The 21,724-nt window shown below is 46.1% G+C and overlaps 1 protein-coding gene across 14 annotated transcripts in view; it reads left to right on the top strand.

The window, feature by feature from the left end:
• Window positions 1-21,724, top strand: part of LOC137436697 (uncharacterized) — a 258,031-nt gene that overhangs the window by 196,601 nt on the left and 39,706 nt on the right. For 12 of the 14 annotated variants that reach the window (XR_013624973.1, XR_013624972.1, XR_013624971.1 and 9 more), the window contains exon 1: window positions 21,486-21,607. The exons of 1 other annotated variant lie outside the window; for it this stretch is intronic. Coding sequence is in view for 8 of the 13 variants with exons in the window: in XM_078786699.1 (XP_078642825.1) it covers window positions 21,501-21,607 (107 nt within the window). In the remaining 5 variants the exon portion in view is untranslated. Of the gene's footprint in view, window positions 1-21,485; window positions 21,608-21,724 lie in introns of those variants that run through there. One more of the 14 variants, XM_068130699.2, reaches the window with a different exon arrangement.

Below are 21,724 nucleotides of genomic sequence, written 5' to 3'. Positions count from 1 at the left end.
GTAAGACGAGACTGCTCGTGTAAGATTAGACTGTTTGACGAGACTGTTAGTGTAAGATTAGACTGTTAGACGAGACTGTTAGTGTAAGATTAGACTGTTTGCTGAGACTGTTCGTGTAAGATTAGACTGTTTGCCGAGACTGTTAGTGTAAGATTAGACTGTGAGACGAGACTGTTAGTGTAAGATTAGACTGTTTGACGAGATTGTTATTGTAAGATTAGACTGTTTGACGAGACTGTTAGTGTAAGATTAGACTGTTTGCCGAGACTGTTAGTGTAAGATTAGACTGTTTGCCGAGACTGTTAGTGTAAGATTAGACTGTTTGACGAGACTGTTCGTGTAAGATTAGACTGTTTGCTGAGACTGTTGGTGTAAGATTAGACTGTTTGCCGAGACTGTTAGTGTAAGATTAGGCTGTTTGACGAGACTGTTAGTGTAAGATTAGACTGTTTGCTGAGACTGTTAGTGTAAGATTAGACTGTTAGACGAGACTGTTAGACGAGACTGTTAGTGTAAGATTAGACTGTTTGACGAGACTGTTAGTGTAAGATTAGACTGTAAGACGAGACTGCTCGTGTAAGATTAGACTGTTTGACGAGACTGTTAGTGTAAGATTAGACTGTTAGACGAGACTGTTAGTGTAAAATTAGACTGTTTGCTGAGACTGTTCGTGTAAGATTAGACTGTTTGCGGAGACTGTTCGTGTAAGATTAGACTGTTAGACGAGACTGTTAGTGTAAGATTAGACTGTTTGACGAGATTGTTAGTGTAAGATTAGACTGTTTGACGAGACTGTTAGTGTAAGATTAGACTGTTTGCCGAGACTGTTAGTGTAAGATTAGACTGTTTGCCGAGACTGTTAGTGTAAGATTAGACTGTTTGACGAGACTGTTCGTGTAAGATTAGACTGTTTGCTGAGACTGTTGGTGTAAGATTAGACTGTTTGCCGAGACTGTTAGTGTAAGATTAGGCTGTTTGACGAGACTGTTAGTGTAAGATTAGACTGTTTGCTGAGACTGTTAGTGTAAGATTAGACTGTTATATTTGACTGTTAGATTAGACATATTTGACTGTTAGATTAGACTATTAGACGAGGCTGTTAGATTAGACTGTTAGATTAGACTGTTAGAACACAACACAAGACTATTAGACCAAGCTGTATAGGTCGTCCCAATTGAGAAGCAATTGAGAATTGGCCAGACGGAAGCCAAACAGTTCAATCTTGGTTTCATCAGACCACAGAATCTTGTTTCTCACAGTCTGAGAGTCCTTTAGGTGCTTTTTTGCAAACTCCAAGCGGGCTTTCATGTGTCTTCCACTGAGGAGAGCCTTCCTTCTGGCCACTCTGCCATAAAGCCCAGATCGGTGGAGTGTTGCAGTGATGGTTGTCCTTCTGGAAGTTTCTCCCATCTCCACACAGGATCTCCGGAGCTCAGCCAGAGTGACCATCGGGTTCTTGGTCACCTCTCTTACCAAGGCCCTTCTCCCCCGATTGCTCAGTTTGGCCGGGCGGCCAGCTCTAGGAGGAGTCCTGGTTGTTCCAAACTTCTTCCATTTAAGAATTATGGAGGCCACTGTGCTCTTGGGAACCTTCATTGCAGCGGTGATTTTTGTTTGTAGGCTTCCCCAGATCTGTGCCTCGACACAATCCTGTCTCTGAGCTCTGCAGGCAGTTCCTTCGACCTCATGGCTTGGTTTTTGCTCTGATAAGCATTGTCAGCTGTGAGACCTTATACAGACAGGTGTGTGCCTTTCCAAATCATGCCCAATCAATTGAATTTACCACAGGTGGACTCCAATCAAGGTGTAGAAACATCTCAAAGATGATCAAGAAAAATGGGAGGCACCTGAGCTAAATTTCAAGTGTCATAGCAAAGGGTATGAATACTTATGTCAATATGATATTTCTGTTTTTTCTTTTTAATAAATTTGCAAAACTTTCTAAAAGCCTATTTTGTCTTTGTCATTATAGTGGAGTGGCTTATGGAAATGATCGTGACACGCTGGCCCAAAGCACTAAATTTGGCACAGTTCTACTTTAGGACCATACAAAACTTTTGAGAGGGGGCTGCCCGATTTTCGAGGCCCAGGTCAAGGTCAGGTCAAGGTCAAAGGTCAAATTATGTGTTTGTCACGTTTTTGCCATATCCAGCTCATAGCTGTCATAGAAACATTATCTCAGTGTCTAAATAATCATTTTTAAGGACAAGGAATCCATTTGTATTATTGAAAATATCCTCAGGTGCTGCCATATTGTATTTCAAGGTCAGGTGAAGGTCAAAGGTCAAATTATGTGTTGGTCATTTTTGCATCGGTGTTTTTGACGTACATCGATACGCTGAGGGAGGATGCTGGATTGGCCAGTACAGAGGAGGTCGCGGCCTGCATGACTTATGCTTCACAATTTCCGCGACAGAGACACAGTCCTGTGCATGGCAGTCCTGCGTTCCTGCACGTGCAATTCTTTGAACAAGTGGGTGTCGCCTTACATCCGCACTTGAGTAGTTCTCTACAACTAAGAGCAGCAGCTGACAGGGTTGTCCAGGTTGGACGCCACCCGGTATCTGCTTTGGTCCACCCAAAGCCATCTGGATTTGGTGCAGCTAGGATGGGCTTCAGACTCTCTCTCCAAATGCTGGCTTGGTACAGGCATCGATTTACATGCTGGAGCAGTGCGTTCTGAGTTGGAGGAAGCTTCTCCATCATCTTCACTCTCCTTGGGAATAGCTCCTGTCGAAGGTCATTCACATTGACATGTGGGGTTGTGTTGTCGTACATGATACAGGTAAACCGCTCGATCACATTGAATGCTGGAGATGTAATCACCTGTGGAACAAACGCAGTCAGGGACGTAATGGTGAATCCTTCTGTGGCTGTCGGGTAAGCTTTCCATGCCTTCCAAGCTGACTTTTTGCCTTTACCACTGAATTGGGATGTTACATCAGAGCCAGAGAATGCATGGAAAAACGGCAGAGCACGAGCTTTGTCTTCCCCAAGTTCCTGGCAGATTGAGTTGACATGGTAATAGCGGAAGTGTTTACCAGTACCAAAGCCAACCCATAGTTGCATACCTGGATGGTGCTGCACAAGATCATGAAACACTCCCACCAGAATCACAATCACGTCTGTGTCTACGGTTCTGATGAGAACAGTAGTCGCCCCTAGTCGCCCCTAGTAGTTGTTTGTCGATCGCTGCCTCACTGTTATTGTAGCTCAGTCACGCTGTTATCTTCCTCCTGAAATAAAAAAAACGAACATTAATATTGAGCCACCACCAACAAAATAAATCAAACGTATCAGCAGTTCTATGCACAGAACCTCCGGTCACCCCTACTGAAAGCCAAAGAAAACATTGATTTTTGTAGGTCGGCCATCTTCTAATCCTATATCAAATTTTTGTGAATGAATATGGATTAATTCCACTGATTTTAGCGATTTTAGACCTCTCGTCGGGGATGTTACCCCCCCCCCCCCCCCCGGTCGGGGACAGCCTGGCGCCGCCACTGCCTATATGGCCGTCACCTGGTGGAACTTCCCATAATAGTAATGGATTCATTGACTAAATATGTTGGTTATGTGACTAAGACCAAGTTTTTTAGGTTATATATAAGCTGGATATTGCAAAAACATGACAGACACATAATTTGACCTTTGACCTTGACCTGACCTTGACCTGGGCCTCTAAAATCGGGCAGTCCCCTCTCAAAAGTTTTGTATGGTCCTAAAGTAGAACTGTGCCAAATTTGGTCCTTTGGGCCAGTGTGTCACGATATCACTTAAATTTGGACTTTAGCCACCCCACTATTATGGGGTATTGAGTGCAGATTGATGAGGGAAAAAATGAATTTAAACGATTTCAGCATAAGGATGCAACATAACAAAATGTGAAAAAAGTGAAGGGGTCTGAATACTTTCTGAATGCACTGTATGTGGGTGTGAACCACACCTGCACAACTTACTTCCTGTGTATCCATCTTTAAAATGTTTTGTACATGACTGTTACCTGACAATAATGCAAAACAAATCAATATTCTGTAATACCTCTAGTCCTGTAAATAACCAATTTCAAGATGCAATTTTAAAATTTACAACACGTAATTGCTTTGATTTGTGAGGCATCTGCACATACCCAACGCACGTGACAAATTTTAGAGCAATCCCCCAGAAGTGGCAATAATACAAGAAGTGAACTGCTTGGAATTATTGTTTAAAACTGGTGGTTATGCTTGGGGTATTGATTTGAGAAAGTTTTTTTTTAAATGTTTTTATAGCTCCCAGAGTTCAGGGTGTGTAAGGAGATGCCAATTCTTTCAATGTGGATGTTTATGGTCTGGCGCCACCTGGTGGAATCCAGTGTTACAAATTGCATGCCACCATGGAACTGGGGGAATTAAGCAGTCCATAAAGGTCAAATCAATATTTAAACCAATTACAAAACAAATAGAAATAGTGCAAAGTTAAATTAGATTTATACAACAATAACAATTATGATGGCTACGAACCGAAGTGGTTTGACAATTCCTCCAGTCAGAAGACCTGGAATAGACCTTGAGCAGTCTCCCATGAGGAGCCAAGCTCGAGCTCTTAACATTCAATGAGTTAATAAAAAATGCATTAAAGAACTTATCATATATAACAAAAAAAGGGGAAATGCTCCTGGGGGTTCACTTGGTAGAACCAGCCAACCATGGCACTACTGATAGGTGTGGATGATGCATAAAATATGTAAATACCCATGTTGGGGTGCAAACTCCTGATTGTTTTTTCACGCCGTGAACAAACTTTAGTCCAGCGTGGGTGATGAAGGTTGTGGACTAATGTCCAGGGGAGCTAACTCGAGAGTTCATAGAACATGATAAATTGATAACCTGCAGCGGTGTTACTTCCGTTACAAAAATGATGATGGTGGAGCTAGTAAGCAGGAAAGTAAACGTGAAAGATATTCTGGGGAGGATATTGTATGCGGACAAACTCGTTGTTGTGGTGGAGAGTGGGTGGGAGATGCAGGAAGTGCTGGGGGAGTGGAAGGAGGAAATGCGGTTTTACCACCAATGATTTTAACAACCGTTACAAAAATCCGAAAGTTTAGTGCTATTGAAGTATTCCCAAAGCAGTCCTGAAAACCACCCTGATCCTTATACACCGCTCTACTGAACCTTTATTTAAATTGAAGTACAGGAGGTTCTTGGAAGTGTTTTGACGGATGATTTGTGTACAAAATTTTGAAGTCATAGTCTTGAAGTACATAATTTAATTTAAATAAAATAAAAATTACAAAATTTGTATAAATAAATTATTTCCAGGTTTTACCACCATTTTGCGCCGTGCCTATTCCACCGCCTTATCTAACACATTGCATTAGCTATTCATACCTGTTGTTTGTATCCTTTATAACGTCCTTAAAACAGTAAGTTCCCTGTGTGGAATGATTTTCAATTTCGTTTAACTGCCAGCCAGGCAGACTGAGTAAAGATATCATCTCACTCCTCTCTGCGCATGTGCGATCGGCTGAGCCTCCATTAGGAGCCCGCGGCCGCTGGGAGCCACAGCCACCCACAAATAGTGGCCTCTCACATCAGCTAAAGCTAAAGTGTGGGAGCTGTGCTCGCACGATAAAATCGGACAAAATGGACGACGCCAGGAATTAAGTTTCTCTGAGCTATTTATTCTCAGCTCACTCAAACGAACTCCAAACCATCGAACGGGCGGCAATATATCAGAAACTCAACACACAAAAGCCACGCCTCTCAGGCGGGGCATGGTATGCAAATAGATAAGCCACGCCTCTCAACGGGGCGTGGTAATGTGGTATGCAAGGCAAGCGTTCGCCCGGTAAAGGCAAGTCTGAACACGCCCGGGCGAGTCCGGACACGTGACCGCTCGCCGGTTGCGTCATCGGTGCAAGGTAATTGTGTCATGCTACCGGTAACCGCTACAAAAGCATCTTTCTTTAAAGTCCAGTTGTGTAACATAGACGTTTCCAATAACACTATCCTGCATGCCGACCGGCTCCCAATCGCTTCACTGGTTTTCGCGTGTTTCACTGTATTTTTCATCCTCATTGAGAATTGAGATTTACAGATAGGTTGAATTTACATTGATAGCATTTACATATTCACAGATACCATGTGGTTGTGAAGTGCAACATGATGTCTTTGATGAAACCCATCAGTGCTCGGCGCCAGGATCAGTGATGGGTTTCATCAAAGACATCATGTTGCACTTCACAACCACATGGTATCTGTGAATATGTAAATGCTATCAATGTAAATTCAACCTATCTGTAAATCTCAATTCTCAATGAGGATGAAAAATACAGTGAAACACGCGAAAACCCTGACCTTTCGTGTCAGAGTTGTTGTTGTGGTTGTTGTTGTTTATGTGCTCCTTCCGTGTCCGTCACGCTTTATTGTAAAATCTTAAATGGTTCCTGCTGCCATACATTAAACATCTTCTTCATCCAATTCAGAAAGATAGACGGACTTTTAAAATAGAAACCTGTAGCCTATCTTTATGTTTTAAACAAACATTGATTTTTTTTCCAAGTATAACCGATCACAGATATCTATGTAATCGATCATTTCTTCTTGTTTCCATACTTTTTCCAGTAACATCACTACATCCTTTTTCATTTTTTAATTGTTTTTATTACTTGTTAAATAGCTTTCCAACGACGTCAAAGTAAATCGAATGAAATTTACTATTAATTATTTACTCGATTTTACGTCATTTCCTCCATCTTGCGGAAGTACCTTAAGAACGTGAGTCAGGGCTATCTTCTTCATCTGAGTACACTCATCGCAATCCTGGCAATAATGAACAGTGATTGGCACAGAAACTGAGGTCCGAGACATTACCAGTCTGGAGCAGCAAAAATAAAAAAGCAAGAGGCGTCGAAGGTTAGAGAAACAAAATTGAGACGTTGTCTTGAGAAATTTCTGATGAAACCACCCAGGGCCAGAGCACAGCACATTTGACTCGTCACAGCTCCAGCGCCAGGAGCAAGATAGGAATTCTGGGGACATGGATGAAGACACAACACTTTCAATGGAAGAACTGATGCCCTGGACAGGTAGAGAAAGAATCAGTTGGAGGTGAGCAGTCTGTGGATTTTGTCGAAAAATTTGCTGACCCTTCAGAGTGGCCTCTTCAGACTTCAAAGTGCTGGACCAGGTGACAATTTCTGCAATTCTCAAGTTCGGTCCAAAGCATGTGAAAGTGCATAATTTTCCAAAGAAACGATGCGAATAGGAGATTCTCAGCTGAAAATCATTATAGAAAGCTCAAAAATGGTGAGCGATTTGAGTGCACATGGCTAATATATTCTATAGCGGCCGACGCTGTGCACCGCTTCTGTTGTAAGCTTTTTGGAAATGTCGCCATGCACCTCACCTGTGATGGTCTTTCCGCCTGGAAAGATTTGTCAAAAACATTCTCCCGACATGAAACCTCACCACACCACACAGCTTGCATGCAGAAGTGGAAGAAATTGGATGCAAGGTTAAAAGCCGGAAAGACTCTCAATGATAAGCGTCAGAGTTTGATAGACCTGGAGAAAAACCATTGGAGAAACGGCCTTGAGCATTTGATTGCAATTGTTCATTATTTAGCTGAGAGAAATCTGGCATTACTTGGGTCATCGAAAGGCCTCTACGAGCCTAACAATGGTAATTTTATTGGGCAGTTGGAGTTGAAGGCTCGATTTGACCCAGTCATGCAGGAACATATTCGAAGATCATCAACCGGGGAACTACGAGATAACTATCTGAGTGCCGATATTCAGAACGAGCTCCTTGGATTATTAGCCAACAAAATCAGAAGTGAAATACTTGCATGTGTTTCAACTTACAAATACTACTCGGAGTTGCTTGATTACACCCCAGATATCGGCCACCAAGAGCAACTTTCCATCATTATCCTCTTCGTTCGTGTGCAAGATGGAGAGGCTTCTGAAATATGCGAACATTACCTCTCATTCTTTGTTGTGAAAGACACGACCGGCATGAAACTAATGGAGAAGTTATTGGAAATATTGGACGGCTTTGGTCTGCCTTTGTCTGACTGCAGAGGCCACGGATATGACAATGGCAGCAACATGAAAGGGAAACGTTCTGGTGTTCAGGCTCGGATTCTGCAGATGAACCTTCAGGCATTTTATGTCCCCTGCAATTCTCATCGTCTCAACCTTGTGGTTTCAGATGCTGCTTTCAGATGCTTTTTATGTCCCCTGCAATGCTCATAATCTCAACCTCAGTATTATCAATATCATTTTTCGTCTTCATGCAACAGCACTACATGCTTTTTGCGGCTTCGACACAAAGATGGGACATCCTTAGGGAACACACCTCCATTTCCGTGAAATCACTTTCTGAAACACGATGGGAATGTAAAACTGAGGCTGTGAAGGCCGTGCGCTATTAGCTGCAGAATGTAAAAGCTGCTCTACTGAGTTTGGCTGACACTGCCAAAGGAAAGGATGTGAAATGTTACAGCGAGACAATGGGCCTAGTTAAGGAAGTAGGGACTTTCAGATTTCTCATATGTCTGGTCATCTGGTATAATATACTTGTCCAGATCAACCGAGTCAGCAAGGTATTGCAGTCAAAGGACATGCAGTTGGATGTTGCATTTGACCTAATCCAGGCGTGTCATGCTCACTTGGTGAACTATCGCGATTCTGGATTTGATCAGGCTATGTATACTGCCAAGTGTCTTGCACTGTCAGTGGAGGCAGAAACAACGTTTCGTGACCCTCGTGAGGTTAGCAATAAAAGTTACTTTTCTTACGAGTCTGCAGATGACGAACTTTGGGGGCATGGCCTGCCGGTTCCGCTCTTTTGGAGGCGGGCTTAGTCCGATCGGCTATGTTCTGGGTTCTGTCGGCATGCAGTGGACGGTTATTGTTGTGTAATGGATATGTTGTTGTAATGGATAATGCCTGGTGTTGGCTTAGCAGTTAGGGTGCCGGCTTGGGATCCTAGGATCCTGGGTTCGAATCCCGGTCGATCGCTGAATTAACACCAGGGGGGTTGACTCAGCCTGTCATCCTTCCGAGGTCGGCAAATTGAGTACCAGCTTGCTGGGATGAATGATCCGGTGTGTACCCCGGTTTAGAATAGGTACACCGTATCCCTGCGCATCGTAAGAGGCGACTAAGGGTTGGCGCCAGGAAGGGCATCCGGCCATAAACACATTGCCTCAAACAGGGAACCATGATTGTCATGGGGTCCGCAAGGCTAACCCCTGCTCCAGTGGGGAAAATGGCCTTAAAACGATCATTCATTCATTCATTCAATGGAGGCTTTGCATGGCTGAGTGTTAATTAAGGGGTGGCTTACTTACCGATTGGCAATGTCCGGGTACTGTGGGCGGTTGTGGTGGTTTAATGGAGGCTTTGCATCGTTGACCTTGTGGTAGAGGTAAATCATAGGGAAAGGTCACAGAGGAAATGTCACGTACTGGGAAAAACTAACTTTAATCCCGATCTAGTCAACACAGCTTCACCCCTCATGTGAGGACACATAAACAATCTTAAGATCCAGTTTCCCTAATTAAATACATTGAGATGTCTCCAACACGTCCACTGTCCATGCTATCACTATACAGTCCTATCCTTACCATGGCATTCCATCATCTACCCCCCACAAACGTAACACTACTATCTATCAAGTTTGGTTACAATCGGTACAGGCATAGCCGAGATATGACAATACATTACCCATGATGGTGTGGAAAGACAGATACACGCAGAGACAGAGACAGACAGAGCTGATCATTGTAATACTTCACTAACCCCCTCCGGAACCAAGGTATAAATCGATTCTTCGCCTGAAGATCTGTCACCATATTATTAGCCCTCCAATAGAAAGGGCCCCCATGAGAGGTTTGCATGGGGCCACCCACTTGAGGTTTTCAGGACGCCACCCACATACCCAGCAGAAGCTCTGACGATCGGGATGCATTCAGTCAAGGTAAGTTAAAACGAAAGACTTGTCTTCCATTCAGAAACTTGTCAAAAGAGTAGGTATGTCTGAACAAATTTGAGCAAAGTGTAGATTAATTTCATGTTCAACTTCAAAGGACGATTTATTACTTTCAGGAAGACAAAATAATTGCTATTTAAGTCCTAAATATAGTCCAAAGTTAAATAATAAGGACAAAAATAATAAGTCCAAAGAATAATTGCTATTAAATAATAATTGCTAAATGATGGATTTGTTGATGCCATTTCTCTGGTTCTGTTTGTTTTAAGTTTTCAATCTTTTTATAGGGTGAAAATGTTGAGCCAGACTACTGGGGTTATCACACTGACTTAGTAGTGACCAATCCATCTGTATTATCCATTGTCCAAAAGCGAGAACAGAAGAGTTCCCTCTGACTCCACTTCCCTCTATCCCCATCCAACTCTTTCCACTCTCCATCCACCCCCACCTCATTGATATCCATCCTCGGTCTTCCATCTCAACCGTCATCTACCTCTTTTCCTCCTGCCTTGCTCCATCAAACTATCTGCTCTCTATGCCATTCTCTCTTCCCCCATTCACACCAAGTGTCCTGCTCACTTCAGCCGGCTTATTAATAATCTCTCCGTCAAGCTCATCTGCACACCAATGTCCTCCCTCAGTTCATCCATTCTCCTTCCCATCCACCCTCTTCACTCCCGCGATCCTCCTGACGCAGTTGTTTTTGCAACCCTGCTGCCTCTGTTGTCTCTCTGTCAGTGCCACCATCTCCAGACCGTAAAGGTAGGCCGGTGTTATACAATACACCAGAACTTTCCCTTTCAATTTCCTTGATATTGATACGGTTTTTAGAACCTTCACTAGTAAATTTTAGTAAATGTTTCCCTTATAAATGTTCCACTGTAAATATCCCCATCAATTGGTTTGTTAAAGATCGCACCCTAGTTAGTCCATGAACAACACGTAGCGAACCATAGGACCTCTCCATAGTTGTCCCCCATCGCTCAGCAGAGCGAAAGGGGGACTATGGCTTTCCCCTCCGTCCGTGTGTCCGTCCGTCCATCCGTCCGTCCGTCCGTGCGTGTGGGCGTGCGTGTGTGCATGCGGGCGTGCGTGCCTGCGTGCGTAAGCGAAGGACCACATTCGAATTTGGTGTGTGGGTGCAACCCATGTCAAAATCCAAGATGGCCGCCGCCATGTATGTCTGATGCCATGTATGTCTGAACATTGTAACCTGCATATCTTGAAAAATAAGCGAAGTACCAACTTCTAATTTGGTGTGTGGGTGTATCTCGCCATAAGGAAGAACGCTATTGAAAATTGGGTCGCCACGTCAAAATCCAAGATGGCCGCCGCCATGTATGTCTGAACCTTGTGAGATGAATATCTTGAAAAATAAGCGAAGTACCAACTTCTAATTAGGTGTGTGGGTGTATCTCGGCATAAGGACGAACGCTATTGAAAATTGGGTCGCCACATCAAAGTCCAAGATGGCCGCCACCATATATATGTCTGAAACTTGTGAGCGAAATATCTCGAAAAATAAGCGAAGTACCGACATCTAATCTGGTGTGTGGGTGTATCTAGGCACAAGGAAGAACGCTTTTAAAATCAGGCCGCCACGTCAAAAGCCAAGATGTCCGCCACCATTTATGTCTGAAACTTGTGAGATGAATATCTTGAAAAATAAGCAAAGTACCAACTTCTAATTTGGTGTGTGGGTGTATCTAGGCACAAGCAAGAACGCTGTTTAAAATTGGTTCGCCACGTCAAAATTCAAGATGGCCGCCGCCATGTATGTCTGTTGCCATGTATGTCTGAACCTTGTAACCTGCATATCTTGAAAAATAAGCGAAGTACCAACTTCTATTCTGGTGTGTGGGTGTATCTAGGCATAAGGAAGAACGCTATTCAAAATTGGGTCGCCATGTCAAAATCCAAGATGGCCGCCGCCATGTATGTCCGAACCTTGTGAGATGAATATCTTGAAAAATAAGCGAAGTACCAACTTCTAATTTGGTGTGTGGGTGTATCTCGCCATAAGGAAGAAAGCTATTGAAAATTGGGTCGCCACGTCAAAATCCAAGATGGCCGCCACCATATATATGTCTGAACCTTGTGAGAGAAATATCTCGAAAAATAAGCGAAGTACCAACTTCTAATCTGGTGTGTGGGTGTATCTAGGCACACGGAAGAACGCTGTTTAAAATTGGGTCGCCACGTCAAAATCCAAGATGGCCGCCGCCATGTATGTCTGAATCTTGTGAGAAGAATATCTTGAAAGATAAGCGAAGTACCAACTTCTAATTTGGTGTGTGGGTGTATCTCGGCATAAGGAAGACCGCTATTGTAAAGTGGGTTGCCACGTCAAAATCCAGGATGGCTGCCACCATATATATGTCTGAACCTTGTGAGCGAAATATCTTGAAAAATAAGCGAAGTACCTTCTGGTGTGTGGGTGTATCAAGGCATAAGGAAGAACGCTATTGAAAATTGGGTCGCCACGTCAAAATCCAAGATGGCCGCCTCCATGTATGTCTGACCCTTGTGAGCGAAATATCATATCATAGGATGTTTTCTGCGTGTTCCACTTTGTCAACTCACATCACTTCCCCGACGGGGGACCTAGGCGTAACGCTTGTTATTTCATTATTATGTGTTTCAGTTAAGGATCTGTTCCCAGCAGTTGAATCTACGTTGCATTAATCAAATAAGATAGGCCCCTTTCAATTTCCCCAATCGCCTCACCCACGTCTCCGCAAAGTAACAGTCGGGCAACGTTCGCTGCCCCTTGTCTTGGTTCGTTTGATTGCCCCAAGCCGCTAATAGCCATGTGGTCAAGCCGAGGAAGAAGGGGGCGGAGCCGCCAGATCACGGGCGTGGCACGCCGACGCACCACCCGAGGCGGGGCCAGCGAGCCCCTCACCAGCCAACCAGGGCTGACGAAAGACCATCGCGGGCGTGGCTCCATGAAGCGTGCATTGATTGCAACACACGTAATATATGGACGAGTGCAAAGCCTTTTTGCGGAGAAGGCAAAGAGAGACGCGTGAGAAGGTACGAGTTGGGTAAGAAGGTACCAGTTGAGTGAGAGGGTTCCAGAGTTGCTTAAGAGAGACGCGTGAGAAGGTACCGACGAGAGGGGAAGGACCTGGAGTGCGCGACGAACTGGCATCTTGTTCAAGGGAGATAGCGTTGACACGAGCCATTTGTTATAGATGGAGCATCGCAGTCCCATCACTATATGCAACGTCCGCTCGCGGTGAACGATACGCACTCGCTGCCTGCCAGGGTTTTCCCGCCACGACGCGAGTCGACTTCTGGAGCCGGACCTCGACGCCTACCGTCTGCCTGGGCCTTCTCATCGCTTCTTCCAGTCATTCCTGCCTGCTATTCCCCTTTCGTGTAAGTCTGTTTGTCTGTCCTGTTTATTGTCCTGGGGAATAATATAAGACTGCTTAAGGCTGCCCTGTGTCTTCTTCTTCTTCTGTATATTACTTTCATTCTTCTTTGGTTCTTTGGTTTTGTACATATTTAATAAATGTCTGGTATTCCTTACTTTGGTTTCTTCCTTCCCCCGATCGCTTTAGTCCCTTCTTTCGATTGAGTACCTGTGGCACGATTTGGCCAACCGCAATAGTCGGGTTTACTCCTTTGTTAATGGCTCGAGCTGCGGATTGCTAAACCGCTCGGCAAATACCATCTTGTCCGTGGTTCGAGCGGTACTTGTCTGCCTGTTTTGCGGAGGGATTGGTAACGGTATTCGGGAGAACACCTTGACCAATAACCCTGACCAATTTCACCCCGCAAAAGAGCGTTACAATTACCCAGACCAGAGACGGCCAGCTTAACAGGCCAAGGGGATTAACCCCCCCCCTTGCTAAGGGGAGTGCCGTCTCTGAGATCCGTAATAATTGGTTTCGGGGAGTGGGATTTGAAGCCCGAACCAAATTTTCTATCATCTAAAAAAAATTGGTCAAAATATGGAGCGGCCGAAATTTTATTAAGATCCTAAATTTGAGTCGTGCCATGGATGGTCAAAGTGGTCGGATGCCGGTGGGGGAGATAGAAGAGGAGTTAGAGGCAACCCAGGAACCCAGGGAGGAATTGGAGGAGGAGAGCAATGAGGGTGCGGTAGCAGGGGTTGCAGGCGCACAAGATGGCGGTGCCTCGCACATGTCGACGAGGGCCACACCCGCTGCGCAAGTAGGGGTTGTGGACTTCCAGAGCTTTTTGGCGCAAGTACTGGTAGCCATAAAATTGGGGAGGGAGCAATTGGAAAATGAATTGAGAAATGATTGGGAAACCAAATTTGGGGATTGAGTAAGGATATGGGAGAAAAGAGGGCCAATATTGAAGGGTGTTGTAAGAGAATGGGTGACCGCATACAAAAATATGGGGAGGACATGGACCACATGGCGGGCGGGAAAAGCACAAGGGTACGCGACGAGGTAACGTGACTCGAGGAGCGCAGATTGAGCGAGGCGGAGCAAGGCGCAGGTAACTGGACCGGGGTAGAAATCGCGACCCGGGGTATGGGGAAGCCAGCGACCGCCGAGGTAGAAAAGGAAATTTTATTCGGACCAGCGGTCGTCGAGGGAAAGAAAAAAGTAATTCAAATGACCGAACCAATAGTGCAAATGGGGATTGGAGAGACGGACTTGGTAGAGCAACAGCGGGAGGAAAAGATGGATAATGTGCAAAGTCCGTGCTCACATCATGATGTCGTGCTGCATAATCCTTATAAAGATTTGCAGGTACGAGTGGAGCGAAGAAGAAGAACCCCGAATGTGAGACGGGCTGTGTATGGTGCTAAGAGGTTTTGCGGGAAGGTGTTTAGCGAAAAAATAATTTTCGCGTGCTTGGGATCGAGGCGTAACCCGGGCGCTCGTAAAAGGTCCGTGGTGCGCATTATGGATGGCAATGGCACGCGTGTGAGGAAAAAGTGTGCATCGAAGAGTGAGTGTGTTACAAAGTGTGGGAGTGATACCGAGTGCGAGCGAGAATGCACGTCGGAGTGTATGTGTGATGAGAGTGACAGGGAGAGTGAGATTGATGAGGAGCGGGAGCGAGGATGCACGCTTGGAATGGTTGAGAGTGTGCGAGAACGCACACCTGAGTTGGTTGTGGCATGTGTGCGGGACGGCACATCGGAGCGCGTGAGTGAGTGGATGCAAGAGTGCACCCCCATGAGTGGTACGGAGTACGTACCAAGGGAGAGTGCGCAAGAGGGTGCGCGAGGAGGTGTGTTAAGGAAGTGTGCGAACGACGAGTGTGCGCAAGAAGGTGCGCGAGAGGAGTGGTGTGTAACAGGGAGTGCGGTGGTGGAATGGACGGAGTGTGTGGAATGCATGAGAGGCGCTGAGACGCCGGGTTTTGTGAGTATGAAAGGGGTCGCGTGTGGATGTGAGCATGTACGGGGAGCATCGACGTTAAACGGGATAGCGGTTAGACTGACGTTTAGCCGACGCGAGCTCTCGGTCCATGCCGGGCTGTGTGTATTGCAGGAGCTGGCGGGGATTGGTGACGCGTCGCTCCTCTTCGGAGCGTCGTGCACGATCCGGGTCGGGCCCCGCCCCGCACGGTCGAGTCCGGGCTTTGCCGGGCAAGGCGACCGGCCCGGTTCGAGGGGAGGTAGGAGGGATCGGAACGGCGCCCCCTTGTGGTGGCGGCGTTCTACCCGGGCAAGGTTGGCCCACCGCGCATGGGAGTGAAAGGCCCTGCGTAGGGATGGTGCTTTAAACCTTGGCCCAACCAAACCTCCTCCCCTGAACCGAATGCCGGACGGACCCAACCTGCAGGCGACCAAACCACCCGTATGCATTGCGTGGCTTTGCGAAGCCGTGCTTTGAAAATGCATTGACGTACCGAGAGGCTCGTAGTTCAATGGACTGTGATGATGATAGTGTTTTGATTCGAAATTGGGAATAGTGAATAGGATTGGCCGTAATGATTGGCAAATTTGATGGGTAAAAATGATTGGGAAATTTGATTGGCAAAAATTTGGATGGGCAAAATTGATAATGGGAGACGCCCGATGTGGAGGGATGGCAACTCTGCCATCCCTCCCATCCCCGGGCACATGAGCAATACATTATGGGGTTATGGTGGTGAAAACCAAGCCAGGGAGGGTTTGGATAAAATGTTAGGGTTTTTTTGTATACTGAATCGAGGCTCGTGAAAGAGCTAACATTTATTTCACAAACAAATCAACCAGACAAACAAAATATACAAAAAGAGGGAGCGGAAGACAAGATGGGGAGAGAAGGGGAAGCACACAACCACAACATTTGAGAGCAGGGAGAAGTGTGGGATGGAGAGGGCTTGGGGGGAGGAGGCGTGGGAAGGGGGTTTTTTTTGTATACTGAATCGAGGCTCGTGAAAGAGCTAACATTTATTTCACAAACAAATCAACCAGACAAACAAAATATACAAAAAGAGGGAGAGAGATGACAGTAGGTAACTGTAGAGTTAAGTAGCGACATGATACCTGTAGTGGGGACATAGAATAGATTAGATGGATTATAACAACGAGGGAGCGCAATAGTATAAGGGGCGACTGGGAAGCGCGAGTTTCAGAAGGGAGTAGTCAGCTTAGACGATGCAGTGTGTGTGAAGGAGGTGATTGAGCAGCGTATTGTGAAAATTGTGATTGTGTATTGCATTGCATGAATGAGCCTGGGAGGAAAGACAGGTGCACGTGTCAACAGGCGTACAGGTGACACCAGGTGTGTGAGCACAGGTGTGTAAGTGAAGCACGGGTGTATGGAGAATGGTTGTGTGGAATAGCTGGAATGGAATACATGGAGTATGGAGTGAATGGTCTGAATGGAGTATGGAATAGATGGTATGGAGTATGGAATGGATGGTGTGGAGTGAGTAATGTGGAATATGTGGAGTGGAGTGGTTGGTGCGAAAGGAGTGGATGGGGAAGATGGACCCCCTTTCACGAATACCCGGGGAGGGTAGTTTAAGAGTAGGTAGAGGGTATAGGTAAATTGTGGTTGATATTGGCATCTGTGGTGCATGTGGTAGTAGGTGTTTGGATGGGTGCATTAGTGAAGTGGAAATGGCTGGGCGTGTGGCCTGTTAGTGAGTGTAGTTGAATGGGCACTCCGCCACTGTTAGGATGTCGGCCAGGTGAGGCCGCAGGTGGGCTCTGGGAGCTAGTAGAGTTGTTCAGTGGGGCCCGAGGATCCGGAGGACGGACCCGGGTAGCCCAGTGCCAGAGAGGGCACCGAGTGGGGAGAGCGCCAGAGGGCCTTCCCCAGGTAGATAGGTTCGGGTAAGGAGCAGGTAAGCTCGGAGGCAACTGCAGTGGTGGAGGTGTGCAGGTGAGTAGACCTGCTGGTGAGCCACACGACCCAGCCCGGAAATTGTGCGAAGGCACAGGGAGTTGAATCGGGGGAGTGAGACCCCAAATTGGTGAGCACCACAGTTTGGTCAGTGGGAATTGGTTTTTAGAACCGCATAGTGTAAGATGGCCAATGGTTTTGCAAGGAAAGACCCCGGGTTTAGGCAAAGTGTTAAAGTCATTTAGAGGATAGTTAGGATGGAAATCCCTTCGCACCATCTACAGCCACTCACCTGAGGTGATGATATGACTCCACACCATGTTTTTTGTTGCAAATGTTTTGGAATGGTGAGACGCATCATGACGTGGGGGTGACATTGTGCTTGTTTGTTCCATCTCTTCCTCCTTATGAGGAATTGATGAGGAATTGGAATTGATGGCAAATTTGGTTAGAGGGATTGTTGACTAATTTGGTATCGAGGGGAGATATGGGGAAGACGAGACAGTAGCGACGAATTTGTAAATGTGTAGAGTTCTGTAAATATGGGGTAAGGGCAAGGGTAGGGTAGGTGACAGGGGGGGTGATGTACGGTAGGGACGAGCTTTCTCCGCTCACTCCCATGCGCACCTCGCCTTGCATTGCCTTGTTTTAATGTGTACCCTTGTGACCTTGCTCCGATGCTTGCTTTGTTCCTTCCTTCCCCACTCACGGCTTGTTTATTTTGGGTCCGGGGGGGGGGGGGGGCGGCGGGAGTGTGCAGGTAGCTGCACTTGTGTGCCCGAGCCTCCGCTGCACAGCCTGCCTGGATCGATACACCACCATATGGACCGCACGACTTGCGGCCTAGCACCACCATATGGTCCACACGCTTCTGTGGCCAAGCACACACACTGATGGACCCCACGTGTTGGGGCCTGGCCCCTCTGCTGGGACCAGCCATGATGGCCAGAGAAGAGTTGGCTTGCGGACCACGGTGAGGTGGCCCCTTTTGCTCTACAGGTGGACCACCCATAGTTGGCCCCTGTGGGCCCTAAATAAAAATGGACGCATTGTGTGCCTTTTTATTATTTTCAAATAAGCAGCAAGCAAAGAACAAGAAGGAACAACATCAGGCAGAAACATCGGCCAGCAGAGCAGAGGGAGCAGAAACAACAAGAACCGGTCAACAGTTTGTGTTTTGTTTATTTGAAATGTGTGCAATGAGCACTGGATGGTGCTTTGGTGTTTTCATGGTGCTTATTGGTACTGATGGTGCTTTGGTGCTTTGTGATACTCTTGTGCTCGGGGATGCACTGCAATATCAATTGTGCATCCCCGGGCACTTGAGTATGGTGTATCGGTGCAGTGCAGTGCATGCTCTTCCTCTTTTTCAGATCTTTTATTTTGTCTCCCAAAATGACAGGTCCTGGGTTGCAGTGTAAATGCAAATTAGTGTCTTGTAAATAATGCTCCCCACCGGCTTTATGTATAGTTTGAAGACCATTCCGCAATTTGGTTATTCTGTGGGCGTGAGTCTGTTAGGTAGGATGCAACGTTGCAGGCGGGACATACGTAGTTGTTTTAAAACTGTCGCACTCAAGCGTACGGTTAATAGTAGAGGGCTACTACACCTGAGTGTCACATTAAGTAAAGTTAGTTCGGGTCGAGACGATTCTAGAGGAAAAACGGGTGCTGTGTTACGGTTTTTAGAACCTTCACTATTAAATTTTAGTAAATGTTTCTCTTATAAATGTTCCCCTGTAAATATCCCCATCAATTGGTTTGTTAAAGATCGCACCCTAGTTAGTCCATGAACAACACGTAGCGAACCATAGGACCTCTCCGTAGTTATTTCATTATTATATGTTTCAGTTAAGGATCTGTTCCCAGTAGTTGAATCTGCGTTGCATTAATCAAATAAGATAGGCCCCTTTCAATTTCCCCAATCGCCTTACCCACGTCTCCGCAAAGTAACAGTCGGGCAGCGTTCGCTGCCCCTTGTCTTGGTTCGTTTGATTGCCCCAAGCCGCCATTAGCCATGCGGTCAAGCCGAGGAAGAAGGGGGCGGAGCCGCCAGATCACGGGCGTGGCACGCCGACGCACCACCCGAGGCGGGGCCAGCGAGCCCCCCACCAGCCAACCAGGGCTGACGAAAGACCATCGCGGGCGTGGCTGCATGAAGCACGCATTGATTGCAACACGCGTAATATAAGGACGAGCGCAAAGCCTTTTTGTGGAGAAGGCAGAGAGAGACGCGTGAGAAGGTACCAGTTGAGTGAGAGGGTTCCAGAGTTGCTTGAGAGAGATGCATGAGAAGGTACCGACGAGAGGGGAAGGACCTGGAGTGCGCGACGAACTGGCATTTTGTTCAAGGGAGAGAGCGTTGACACGAGCCTTTTGTTATAGACGGAGCATCCCAGTCCCATCACTATATGCAACGTCCGCTCCCGGTGAACGATACACACTCGCTGCCTGCCAGGGTTTTCCCGCCACAACGCGAGTCGACTCCTGGAGCCGGACCTCGACGCCTACCATATGCCTGGGCCTTCTCATCCCTTCTTCCAGTCATTCCTGCCTGCTATTCCCTTTCGTGTAAGTCTGTTTGTCTGTCCTGTTTGTTGTTCTGGGGAATAATTTAAGGCTGCCCTGTGTCTTCTTCTTCTTCTTCTGTATATTACTTTCGTTTCTTCTTTGGTTCTTTGGTTTTGTACATAATTAATAAATGTCTGGTATTCCTTACTTTGGTTTCTTCTTTCCCCCGATCGCTTTCGTCCCTTCTTTAGATTGAGTACCTGTGGCACGATTCGGCCAACCGCAATAGTCGGGTTTAGTCCTTTGTTAATGGCTCGAGTTGCGGATTGCTAAACCGCTCGGCAAATACCATCTTGTCCGTGGTTCGAGCGGTACTTGTCTCCCTGTTTTGCGGAGGGATTGGTAAAGGTATTCGGGAGAACACCTTGACCAATTTCACCCCGCAAAAGAGCGTTACAAGTACCAGGACCAGAGACGGCCAGCTTAACAGGCCAAGGGGGTTAACCCCCCCTTGCTAAGGGGAGTGCCGTCTCTGAGATCCGTAACAATATCTTTTGTCTGCCATTATTTCCTCCATCCTCCTTCACGCATTTGCACCCACCTGAATCCTCTTCCGCACCTGTGCCTCCAATCTACCATTCACAGTCACCTTTCTCCCCCTCCAGATATCCAGACATCTCCCCCTCTCTGATATCCTTCCTCTCCAACCTGATATTCATTTATTTTCTCTGCTGCCCAACCCATATCACCTCCATCTTCTCCGTACCTATATTCAGCCATGTTTCTTAAATTCCTCCTTCCACTCCCCCAGTACGTCCTGCATCTCCCGCCCACTCTCCACCACAACATCCGCTCTACCGAGTGCCACTTTCTGTGACCTTTTTCGTGACGACTGGCTTAAAATTGTGACGTGTTGGCGATTGGCAAACAGACAGACAAACAGTGGTGAAAACATAACCTTGATTCACCTTAGGTAGCGGAGGTAACTTGGGAACAGCCTTATCTGAGAATATAAAGTATCTTCAAAATCATTAAAAGTAGTATTTATTAGTTGTGACCGAGGATTGAATAAAACACAGATTGTAAACCAGATATTGAATAAGATTGATGAACACTGTCCATACAGTCTATCTTTTGGCGATTCAGGTACATGACCATGTTCATTTGCACAACATGAATTCGTCTGTAATTTATTTTATACCTGGGTATAAAATTTTATACCTGCGATACCTGTTTGGTCTTGTCAAAAGATAAATGTGCTGCCTCTGTTTGTTTATTTCCTCACACAGACCTCACCTATTCACCTCACCTAGCTGTTTATTCCCTCACCTGGTCATCCCTCCACCCCCACCCTTCCCCCAACAAATCACTTTGCCCATATTTGTTGAAAATGGGTAAATTATCGATTGTGTTCGTATTGTGAAAGATGAATAGACTGGTCGATGGAATTGAACGTTTTTTGTTTTAAATGTTTTGTCGAGAGTTGAAAATGCTTTGCAGACCCACCCTTTGCAGACTTCACCTTTCAATCGGACCCCGCCCTTCCACTCTCGACTGGGTGGAGCCCCCGAAGACAAAGACGGAGAGTCAGGGACTTTCCGAGCTTGTATTTTCTCACGTGACACAACAATACGTCACGCTGAATCCGCTAATCAGCGACCAGAGCGCAATTGAGACGCCCTCGCGAAACTAAGCAACGTCTCTTTTGGGGCGTTTTCACCTTTTTAAGCCAATGACAGTGGAGAAGGAACGACTTTGGCACGAAAAAATATTCGGAGGCGGCATTCAAGCCAGTTTTGCTTTGTATGAACAATTTACAAGGTGGAGGTTCACTCGCAGGTATTCACAGTATAATTTTTATGATATGAATGCATGAGCTTTACAAATATATATGTATATGCATATGTATGATGTGATGTTATATATATATATATATATATATATATATATATATAT

Source organism: Myxine glutinosa, chromosome 11 (assembly GCF_964187855.1).
Source record: "Myxine glutinosa chromosome 11, kmMyxGlut1.1, whole genome shotgun sequence".
Classification (NCBI taxonomy): Eukaryota; Metazoa; Chordata; class Myxini; order Myxiniformes; family Myxinidae; genus Myxine; species Myxine glutinosa.
The sequence above is the reverse complement of the archived record's forward strand: the minus strand, read 5'-3'. Positions and strand labels throughout refer to the sequence as shown.